Source organism: Bombina bombina, chromosome 5 (assembly GCF_027579735.1).
Source record: "Bombina bombina isolate aBomBom1 chromosome 5, aBomBom1.pri, whole genome shotgun sequence".
Lineage (NCBI taxonomy): Eukaryota > Metazoa > Chordata > Amphibia > Anura > Bombinatoridae > Bombina > Bombina bombina.
Window position 1 is genome coordinate 75,912,881 of NC_069503.1, and position 12,348 is coordinate 75,925,228.

General features: G+C 42.2%; 1 protein-coding gene across 1 annotated transcript in view; it reads left to right on the top strand.

Moving 5' to 3' along the window:
* The window catches only part of LOC128659903 (gastrula zinc finger protein XlCGF26.1-like), a 41,312-nt gene extending 30,149 nt beyond the window's left edge, over nucleotides 1-11,163 (top strand). The window contains exon 2 of the mRNA XM_053713491.1: nucleotides 8,852-11,163. Within this exon, the coding sequence (XP_053569466.1) occupies nucleotides 8,852-10,203 (1,352 nt within the window). The 3' untranslated portion in view covers nucleotides 10,204-11,163. The remainder of the gene's footprint in view (nucleotides 1-8,851) is intronic.
* Nucleotides 11,164-12,348: the final 1,185 nt, after the last annotated feature.

Here is a 12,348-nt window from a genome sequence, read left to right on the forward strand (position 1 = left end):
AACTGGTTGAGCATGAGCCGGGCAGCACTGTATGTGCATTTGCTTGTGCAATGTTAAATGAGGATGGTAGGTGCCACCTCTCTTGCCCAGACTACAGATGTACTTGTTCCCTGGCTGAAAACATTATCCACACGCACCTTGTTTAATGCAGCCCTATAACTTGTTTTCATCAGTAATCAGTCATTTAGGTTACTATGATGTAGTAATGTTTACAATCTATCACCTAGATTACGAGTTTGCGTTATGAGTCAAATAGCAGTGTTATGGCCCATAACGCTTTATTTTCCCCAACGCTGCTATTACAAGTCTTGTCGGTATAGGTGCACTACACACCTTTTAGTCTGTAACGCAACGTCAGTACCGCACTTTTAAAAATGACGTTTTTCAATGGGACTTCCATAGCGCCAGTATTAAGAGTTGTCCTGGGAGGCCAAAAAGTGAGCGGTACACCCTATACCAACAAGATTCATACCGCCATCTAAAGTCAGTAGTTATGAGTTTTACGTTACAAAGCTGTAGCATAAAACTCACAACTAAAGTGTCACAAACTACACTAACACCCATAAACTACCTATTAACCCCTAAACTGAGGCCCTCCTGCATCGCAAACACTGCAATAAATTTATTAACCCCTAATCTGCCGCTCTGGACATCGCCGCCACTATTAAAATGTATTAACCCCTTTTCCGCCGCTCCCCGACATCGTCGCCACTATAATAAACCCATTAACCACTAAACCACCGACCTCCCACATCACAAACAGTATTTAAATATTATTAACCCCTAATCTGCCGTCCGCCTACACCGCCACTATAATAAACCTATTAATCCCTAAACCGCAAGACCCCCACAAGGAAATATACTAAAATAAAATATTAACCCCTAAAACCCAACGACCCACTAACTTTATATTAAAATTACAATTTCCCTCACTAACTACCAATTAAATTAAACTAAACTACACATTAAAAATCCAAATAAAATAACTATCTAAAAAAAACAAAGCTAACCATTGCCCTGAAAAGGGAATTTGTATGGGCATTTCCCTTAAAAGGGCATTTTGCTCTTTTACATGCCCAGACCCTAAACTAAAAATAAAACCCACTAAAAAACCCTTAAAAAAACCTAAAACTAACCCCCAACGATCCACTTACAGTTGTTGAAGTCCCGCTTGAAGGATCCATCCAGCCGGCGAAGTCCTCATCCAGGCGGCAAGAAGTCTTCATCCAGACGGCATCTTCTATCTTCATCCATCTGGCGTGGAGTGGGTCCATCTTGAAGACATCCAGCATGGATCATCCTCTTCATACGCTCACCGCTGTACACTGGAACTTCAATGCAAGTGGCGCCATCCAAGATCTTGGATTTTGATAGGGCTATTAGATTAGATGTAATTCTTTTTTATTTTTAATAATTTGTTTCTTATTTTTGTAATTTAGTGTTTCTTTTTTATGTAATTTAGTTATTTTTATTTTTAGTAATTTTAGAGGGTTTTTTTGTAATGTTAGGTTTTAGTGTAAGGCAGATTAGGTTTTATTTTACAGGTAAATTTGTATTTATTTTAACTAAGTAGTTAGTAAATAGTTAATAACTATTTACTAACTAGTCTACCTAGTTAAAATAAATACAAACATACCTGTGAAATAAAAATAAAACCTAAGCTAGCTACAATATAACTATTAGTTATATAGCTTAGGTTTTATTTCACAGGTAAAGGCAGCATGGGACTGAAACAAGCTAAGGGTTAATGCTGGAAGGAGTGAGATAGGAGAAGAGGGCAGTCTGGGGTTAGTTGCAACAGTGTTGCTAGTGTAGGGAGGAGTTACCCTTCTTACCTTAAAAGTGTGCAGCACAGCTTCTTGGCCCTCTTCTTCCTGGATCCTGGAGCAGAGACATTTTCATTGTTCCTGCAGTGAATTAAAACCTCTACATGCAGCATCCTAGAAGAACCAGACTTCCTCCACAGCGATTCCATGCCCTGATTTTTGCAATACTTGGAAAAGAAAAGCAGATAATGGACATGGATAATATTGAGGAGTTAGATGATTTTTTTACCAGCAACACAATACACATACGCAGCAGAAGCAACACATAGCTCCATTCCAAGGTCACATACAACAGTGGCTGATGTTCATGCGGTCAGTGACTGCACTGGTTCGGCCTATGCCACTGAGGCAATGGTCAGGCCTTCTAGTGAAGAGGCCTCTAGTGCATATGGGGGCTTTGACAGTGGTTTGGGGGTTGCTCCAGGGCCTCAAGGGGTTTCCATAATGGAGCCTCAGCCCCCAGTTTTGTTTGATGGTGGGGTGGATTCACAGACCCCATCAGATAGGCCACAGCCTTTTTCTGATCTGGCGTCGGTTCCAGCCGGTTACCCGGCTCCATATGTCGTAATGACCCTCCTGGCCCTCCTCCTGATAGCGGGTATAGGGGCAGTAATATTGGTTGTTCAGTGGGGCTCCCGCAAGGTCGCACTCCTTGTCTGCATGGCATGCTTAGTGGGGTGGTGTCGGTGGCGTCGGCAGTACCTCCTATAGCTCCATTTAACTTACCCGCAGCGTCGGTGACATCGTTGTTCCCTACGATCCCTCCGTCTGCAACTTCGGCGGTTTCTTCCCTCCTTGTGTCCCTGGCGGCAGCCATGGCTCCTCCCGGTGCTCCCATCCCAGCGGCGTCTTCTTTGCGTTTCCGGAAGTGGGCGGAGTAAGCTCTGCCCTTTCCAGTGACATCATATTGTCGCAGTTAGGCCCAGACACGGAGCAGGATGGAGGTGATCGACCGGGTCCTCTTGGGCGCAATGCAGGTGAGCACCTTAAGAGGACACCGGTAGGGGTACAATTACCTACCTCCTCAGGGCCAATTAGAGGGGTGAAAAGTGTCTTTAAAAGGGGCAATATAAAAGTGGCATTTAGGAGGGGCGGGGTCTCAGTGAGTAGCGCATCAAGGAGAAAAGGTGCTGGGGCAAATCTATCATAGGGAAACGGAGGCACTACTCATTACAGGGGGTCTAAAGGGGTATTCCCAAAAAGTGATAGAGGGGCATTTACTCAGTTTCACACAATAAGAAGGCAGCAAAGGGTGAAAGTGCATGAGCAATTAGGAACTGATACGAGTGACTCAGTTTGTGATAGTATGTTACTTGGGACTCATGAACGCAGTAATACTGTGGGGGGCTTTGCTAACCAATTTTTGTCGCATTATGTGAGAAATGTTTGGATCACTGCTAGGGCATCACCACGGACACCCTTACAGGTGCCAGTTTTGAATGAGATGATGAATGTAACTCTTAACACTGGACATAATAGTGTGAATGGGCACCTGCACCTTTCAACATTCCTGTAAGTTCTGTGGCAGCCCATACCCTGGCAACGAATGTCTAAAGAAAAAGGAAGTTACAATGGGTAGAGCCTCAAACAGCTTTGTTGCTGTTACAAAGGGCACCAACTCCGGTGAGAGTGCACGCCCTTGAGCCTTGGCTTCGCCATTACCCTGATCATCACGCAGCAAGGTTGTTGCTAGACAATTTCAATTATGGCTTTCACATTACCCTAATGCAGGGTATTAAAGGGGCCTCTTGCTTTAGAAACTTGAAGTCTGCTTATCAGTTTCCACAAATAGTTAGGGCTAAACTGGATAAGGAAATCCGTTTAGGTAGAATTGTTGGCCCTTTCCCTGCTGCCCCCTGACAAATCTAATAGTGTCTCCTTTGGGGGTTGTCCCAAAGAAGGAGGCCGGTAAATTTCGTTTAATACAACATCTCTCTCACCCCAAGGGCAGTTCTGTTAATGATGCCATTAACCCAGAGCTCAGCTCAGTGAAGTACCAATCGTTTGATAGTGCTCTTGAGTTGGTGAGGGTGGCTGGTGAGGGAGCCTTACTTGTGAAGTTTGATATTGAGGCTGCCTTCTGCTTGCTGCCATTAAATCTAGCAGCTTTTCACCTTATGGGAATTAAGTTTGATGGTGGTTACTATGTTGATTGGTGCCTTCCTATGGGTTGTGCCCTTTCATGTGCTCTGTTTGAGACATTTAGTACTTTCCTGCATTGGGCTGTCAACCAGTTGGTTGGTGGTTATTTCATAGCTCACTACCTCGACGACTTTCTCCTCGTGGGAAGACGGGATTCGCAGGATTGCAAGCTTCTTATGCAGATCATGAGAAATCTTATGTCACAATTTGGAGTCCCCCTTGCTGAAGATAAGTCGGAGGGCTCTTGCACTTGTCTTACATTTTTGGGTATTCAAATTGATACAGTGGCACGGTTGTGTAGGCTGCCTCCTGACAAGGTGCACTATTTCTTACTAGCAGTCCAATCATTTTCTGCCAGTCGTTTTATTGCCCTCCGCCAGCTTCAATCTTTGCTAGGCCTCCTTAATTTTGCTGGAAGAGTTATTCCCATGGGACAGGTTTTTAATAGAAGGTTGGAAACTAAACTAAGGGGTCCTTCCTCACCTTCAAAGAGAATCAGTGTCACTGATGGAATGAGGGCTGACTTGCATGTATGGGAGACCTTCTTAAAATTTTTTAATGGCATCCATCTTTGGCGTTCACCCCCTGCATCTAGCTAATCATTGCACTTATTTACAGATGCGGCTGGGTCCAAAGGCTACGGGGCTTATTTTCAAGGGCTATGGTCGGCAGGTCCTTGGCCCTCAGATTGGAAAGAGAGGGGTTTGACACGTAACCTCACCCTATTATAACTTTTTCCGATAGTGTTAGCAGTTGAATTATGGGGGACATGCTTTGCAAATAACACTGTGGTTTTCTGGACGGACAACCTCCGTGTTGTTCATGCGGTAAACAATCTACCAGCCACATCAACAGTGGTGGTTTGCCTGCTGAGACACCTGATGTTGCGCTGCTTGGAGCTTAACGTACAATTTCAAGCTCAGCATGTCCCTGGGGTTAATAACATACTTGCTGATGCTCTGTCGCAGTTTGATTGGGTGACTTTCAGACATCTGGCACCTAATGCTGCTCTGGAAGGTTTACCCTGTCCTGCTTCTCTTTGCCAGCTTCTAAGTCCTGGATATCCCTGCTCCCTTTAGTGCAGGCATCGCTTGCTCCTTCAACCTGGCGCTCTTATGTTAGCTTGTGGGATGAATGGGAACGATTTTGTCAAGATCGGAATTTGGAGGCAGTGGAGGCATCACAGGTTACATTGTGTGACTGGCTGGTGAGTCTTAGACAGTTGGGGGCTCGTCAACGTGATATTTATTCTCGGCTAGCGGCATTGTCATTTTTCTTTCATACCATGGGCATGCCTGACCCAACTAGTTCATTTTTTGTACATCAGGTGGTGAAAGGCTGGGGGAGATCGCAACCCCAGCATAAAGACCCTAGAGAGCCCATTACCTTAGCCCGACTTGAGCGGCTGTTTGAGGCGTTACATCAGGTTTGCACCACGCAATAAGAGTTTCTGTTATTTTGTGCAGCCTTTATCCTTGCTTATTCAGCAGCTCTTAGGGTTTGCGAATTAGTATCCCCCTCCAAAAAACAGGTTGGCAAGGGCTTGTTGGCTGCACAGTTGCGGCTTTCAGCGGATTACCTATTGCTCTACCTGCCCCGTTCAAAAACAGATCAGCAGGGTAAAGGGGTGTGGATTTCCATGCCCAAGACACTAGGGTCATGTTGCCCAGTATCGGCCCTGACTCAGTTCTGGGAATGTAGGCCCGCAAACCCGGGGTCTCTATTAATGCAACCCCCTATCCATCTATCAGTTCTGCAAGGTCCTAGCGAAGGCGGGGTGGTAGCGGGTTTGGATGTCACTAAGATAGCTTCCCACTCCTTTCGCATAGGGGCCACAACTAATGCTGTGCTGACAGGCTCCTCTGCGGAAGCTATTTGGCATTTGGGTAGATGGCGTTCTAATAGGTACAGGGGTTATTTTCACCCAGTTGTTTCATGTTAACTTGAGTTGCCTGTATTGTGTTCTGTACACTGTTTGTCATTACAGGTGCATCAAGTGGCGCAAAGAGAGTGTGGATCGTGGGGCACTCATATGTGCATTGGGCTTGCATCTGTTGCTTATCCCTTCAAGCCGGGATTGCATGGGTAAGGACCAGAATCCCGAATGTTAAGATTGGGTGGTCCAATATTATTCCCAGACTGGAGTGGCAACACATGGCTATAGGGTGCGAAAAAAGATAAATGCCTCACTAAGTAAGACCGTCACAGGGGTAGGTGGATTCGTGGTTAAGCATGATTCCATCATGGCCGACAAGCTTCAGTACTATAGGATTGATAGGGTTCACTTAGAGAACATAGCCCTAGATATCTTTTTTACGGATATTAGGAATTCTATAAGCAGGTTGTGGTTGATTAGGGTGGTGGCAAGGGTAACATTTTAAATGCTATCTTGTGGCGGGAGGTAGCGGCCCTGTTGCGTAGGAAATGGCAAAAAGGGGTGAGCGATGACCGATCTGAAAGTGAGAGGGGTGGACATCCCCAAGTACACGTGGGGTGCCCCTCCTTCCCCTTGTCGGTGGGTCACAGGAGCTTGACACCCCTCAGTAGCGTTTCCTTGAGCAGAGAGCCTCTCTGCTGCAGTTTCCATTTTTGGGCCGTTTACCTCCAGCAGCGCTGGGTTATGTTTTAGGGATAAGTTCTTGCCGCAATCTTGTCTGTCAGTTCAGTTTTTTCTGAAGTTATTCAGTCAATAAATGTTTTGACCTGTGGCGGTCAAAAATTTTACTCACACTCAGTTTCTGTGTCTTATTTATTCATTATGGTTAAGTTATTTAAGGTTAAGTTATGTTATGTTCCTCTCTGCTGGCATTTAATCCCTTAAAGCAGTGGAGGGACCAGCATGAGACTGAAACAAGCTAAGGGTTAATGCTGGAAGGAGTGAGATAGGAGAAGAGGGCAGTCTGGGGTTAGTTGCAACAGTGTTGCTAATGTAGGGAGGAGCTCCCCTTCTTACCTTAAAAGTGTGCAGCACAGCTTCCTGGCCCTCTTCTTCCTGGATCCTGGAGCAGAGATGTTTTCCCTCCCACCCTCCCCTGGTTGACAAGATGGTGGCCCCTTGTTAGTTAATGGATAGGGCAAGGACCTAGGCATGCCTAGTCAGGCTAACCTCAGTTACTCCATAACAGGCTAGTTATAGCTTCCAATTCTGGATTTCCCAGTTCGAGCGGTTGAGAGACAGAACCTCACTGGGGAAGTGTTCTTTGGCACCCTGACTATGGGAGGTAACGGCCCTGTTGCGTAGGAAATGTCAAAGGGGTGAGCGATGACCGATCTGAAAGTGAGAGGGGTCGACGTCCCCAAGTACACGTGGGGTGCCCCTCCTTCCCCTTGTCGGTGGGTCACAGGAGCTTGACACCCCTCAGTAGCGTTTCCTTGAGCAGAGAGCCTCTCTGCTGCAGTTTCCGTTTTTGGGCCGTTTACCTCCAGCAGCGCTGGGTTATGTTTTAGGGATAAGTTCTTGCCGCAGTCTTGTCAGTTTTTTCTGAAGTTATTCAGTCAATAAATGTCTTGACCTGTGGCGGTCAAAAATTTTACCCACACTCAGTTTCTGTGTCTTATTTATTCATTATGGTTAAGTTATTTAAGGTTAAGTTATGTTATGTTCCTCTCTGCTGGTAACAACTGATAGGCATTTAATCCTTTAAGGCAGTGGAGGGACCAGCATGAGACTGAAACAAGCTAAGAGTTAATGCTGGAAGGAGTGAGATAGGAGAAGAGGGCAGTCTGGGGTCTTTGGCACCCTGACTATGGGAGGTAACGGCCCTGTTGCGTAGGAAATGTCAAAGGGGTGAGCGATGACCGATCTGAAAGTGAGAGGGGTGGACATCCCCAAGTGCACGTTGGGTGCCCCTCCTTCCCCTTGTGGGTGGGTCACAAGAGCTCGACACTCCTCAGTAGCGTTTCCTTGAGCAGAGAGCCTCTCTGCTGCAGTTTCTGTTTTTGGGCCGTTTACCTCCAGCAGCGCTGGGTTATGTTTTAGGGATAAGTTCTTGCCTCCATCTTGCCTGTCTACACTGGTTGCTAGTTTAGCTGTATTTTAATTATGTTAAAGTTAGGGGATGTTAGGCTTAGGGTTATGTTAGGGTTAGGTTTAGGGGTTAATGGATTTATTTAGTGGTAGTGATGTGGGAGGCCAGAGGTTAGGGGTTAATAACTTTAGTATAGTGGCAGTGACATCGGGAGTGGCAGATTAGGGGTTAAAAGTTTTATGTAGTTGGGGCCGCAGACTAGGGGTTAATAACATTATGTAGGGGGCAGCGTTGTTGGGGGCAGCAGATTAGGGGTTAATAACTGTATGTAGCTGGCGGCGATGTTGGGGGCTGCAGATTAGGGGTTAATAACTGTATGTAGGTGGCAGCGATGTTGGGGGTGGCAGATTAGGGGTGTTTAGACTTGGGGTTTATGTTAGGGTGTTAGGTTTAAACATAACTTTTTATTTCCCCATAGACATCAATGGGGCTGCCTTATGGAGTTTTTCATTCCGCGATCGCAAGTGTTAGACTTTTTTTTTGCTGGCTCTCCCCATTAATGGGGAAATCGTGCATGAGTACGTCAAAGCAGCGCTTGTTTTCGGTGCGGTATGGAGCTCAACGCAACCATATCGTCCGCACAAGCCTGCTTTTTTAAAACTCGTAATACCAGCGCTATAGGGAGGTGAAATAATGCTGCTTTTGTGTCGGTCGTTAAAATCCCTATAGCGCTCAAAACTCGTAATCTAAGTGTATATCATGCTTTTTTAATTTATGATTTACAGGTAAATAAATTTAAAAATACAAAACGGAAGACATTTTCAAGTATAAATTTTTTTTTTTTTTTATTAAGATGGATTATATTATAATGAATAAACAGTCTTATTTTTCTTTATTCCATTTCTTTTTATGTAGACAAACATGTGAATAGTTCATATCCATCCTTCACTACAGGAAGCATCAAAATGATACCGCAAACTCCAATAGTCTTAGACACCAATGACTATTCACAAACATTGGGGATATCACAGCAGATGTTTAATGGAGATGGTGATTTGGCAGGAACTGGGCAGCAATCATTATGTACAGAGAGTAATTTAGTCATCAAACAAGAGGACAACATTTATGCCTTATCTAGTGAAATTATTATCCCTGAGGACAAACCACACACATTTAGTGAGTTTTCAAAACATAGTAAAGAAGGGAAAAGTCTACAGTCTAGCCAAATGATTCATACAAAGGAGGAACCTTTCAAATCTACAGAATGTGAGAAAAGCTTTAGATGGAAATCTCCTCTACTAGAACACCACAAAATTCACACAGATGAGAAACCACACACATGTATTGAGTGTGGCAAATATTTCACGCAAATTAATTATCTGAAAACTCATAAAAAGATTCACACAGGAGAAAAGCCTTTCACATGTACAGAGTGTGGAAAAAGTTTTACACAAAAGAGTAATCTGAAAACTCATGAAAGGATTCACACAGGAGAAAAGCCTTTCACATGTACAGAGTGTGGAAAAAGTTTTACAGGAAAGAGTAAACTGAAAACTCATGAAAGGATTCACACAGGGGTAAAGCCTTTCACATGTACAGAGTGTGGAAAAAGTTTTACAGGAAAGAGTTATCTGAAAACTCATGAAAGGATTCACACAGGGGAAAAGCCTTTCACATGTACAGAGTGTGGAAAAAGTTTTTCAGAAAAGAGTTGTCTGAAATATCATGAAATGATTCACACAGGAGAAAAGCCTTTCACATGTACAGAGTGTGGAAAAAGTTTTACAGGAAAGAGTAATCTGAAAAAGCATGAAAGGAGTCACACAGGAGAAAAGCCTTTCACATGTACAGAGTGTGGAAAATGTTTTACACTAAAGAGTGATCTGAAAACTCATGAAAGGATTCACACAGGAGAAAAGCCTTTCATATGTACAGAGTGTGGGAAAAGTTTTACAGGAAAGAGTTATCTGAAAAAGCATGAAAGGAGTCACACAGGAGAAAAGCATTTCACATGTAAAGAGTGTGGAAAAAGTTTTACACACATGAATAATCTGAAAACTCATGAACGGATTCACACAGGAGAAAAACCGTTCACATGTACAGAGTGTGGAAAAAGTTTTACAGAAAAGAGTCAACTGAAAATACATGAAAGAATTCACACAGGAGAAAAACCTTTCACATGTACATGTGGAAAAAGTTTTACAAATATGAGTAATCTGAAAACTCATGAAATGATTCACAAGGGAAGAAACCTTTCACATGTTTAGAACGTGGAAAAAATGTTTTTTATTGAAATCAGGTATCACAGAACAGCAAATATTTACACACAAATAAACTTTATATACACAGTGTACAAACCTTTTTACAATTATCCTAAAGAGGACAAACTCTTTAAATAGATGCATCATAGAGGATCCTATTGTAAATAATACTTTCTAAATCCCAGTTATCAAAGCTCCAGATTGGAAGTGCTCTCCTGCTGCCCTTTGTTCCTCTATATATGTGCACCTCAGTTTCTATCATATCAATGTGATAGAATACAAATACCACATAGGAATATACAGATCTGTCCTACTGACCAGTTTACACAGCCATTCACCACCAAAGCACACCCAGTGTTGTTTATTAATATGCCAGTGTTAGGAGTTGTACGTTTGATTTACATAGGGGAGGAAATAATTACATTTACAGAATAAAGGAGTCTTTATATGAATAGAGTGTTAGATAATTATATAATCAAGAACATCAGTCTCAAATGATTGATATATGGGAGATATATTTAATGTGCACATCATGTGGATAAACCTTTTCTTATAGCAATAGATGCTTAGCATTGTACATGTTATATACCAGAGGAATTACTGATGGGAAAACTATTTTATTTAATGAGACACAATATCAGTAACCGGTACATAGGTGATCATAATCAGTTTAATTTAAATGGCTACTATAACCTACATGTATACTGGGTATGTAATATGTATGTCATGTTCTGTAACTTGATATTATGTCAGATGTTTTCATGTTAGTTAGAAGCCACAAGAACTGATAATAGCACATACTGTATATATAAAGGGAACATTATATGTCTGATAAATCTCTTTGTATCAAGAGCACAAGTGTTAGGTATATTTATACCATTGTGTGCATATATCATGTAATGCTGCTTTTTACTATATAATGATATACAATGTTTTTTCATGCAAATAAAATGTGATTGTAATCCAGACCAGTATTTTGTGTTTTTTTGTATAATTAAAAACACAATATCACAGAATAATTAGGAAAACAACATCAACTACGGAAGCCAAATCTGACAGTGAAAGTTAAACGCTGATAATTCAGATAGAACAGCAATTTTACCAAACTTTCCAATTTACTTCTATTATCTAATTTGCTTTGTTCTTTTGGTATCCTTTGTTATAGAATGAAAGATAAACAAGGGTTGCCAACATAGTGTGAATCGTTAAAACAACAAATATAAAAGTGATGTGCAAAAAACTACTCACAAGGAAAGTGGCACCTTAAATGAATAAGGTGCGATAAAGCAGGCTGACATTCAAATTCCAGCAGTCAGTACGCTGGAGGTCTCACCCAGAGGACCTGTGGAATCCAGATAGGCGTCTAGAAAGTAGCACCCACGTTTTTTAGGGCCAATAACCGGACCAGGTGAGCTGCAAGCTGATAGGTGTTCTCCTGCTGCACTCACGCCACCGAGACTTTTCTCCAAAACTGACAGTGTCAGTGTATGAAAGGTTCCGTGGTAAAAGTCCTGTTTCAAAAACAAGTGGATCGTGGAAATAAGCAAAAATACCGGGTCGTGGTATAAAACAAACAGTATTTATTTTGCAACGCGTTTCTCAGTCTATTCCAGACCGTTTCATCAGGCATAATCATAGTTAACAGTAGAGATCTATTTAAACCCACAGTGACCCGGAATTGAAACAAAAGGTCAACTCTATTAACAATGTTGCAATTGCAAAAACATTTAACTTTTGATACATTGTATAAATTGGTTTGAACAATTGTGACCGCACAGATAACACTTAAATAAAAAGTATATAAAAAAATCCTATTCGCAATTACCAAATATATCTGGAAAAAAATATATATATCATAGTAAACTGGACATATATTAACATGTGTGTATATGTATATCTCATCTCCTGGTTGGATTCGAACCCAGGACCTAATGTGTGCTAGGCAATGGATAAATCAAAAGGCTACCTTTATGTCTTGTTTAAATTTCTTGCAAAAAGGATTAGTATTGATACAAAATATATAAATTGATCTACATGTCTCACAATGTCTAGAAGATAATCTTATTTGGTCTTTTTAATTAATGACTCTAATTTTTAAAACCAAACTAAAAGGAATTTTCTTATAAATATAAAACTAAAAAAGAAATGTTC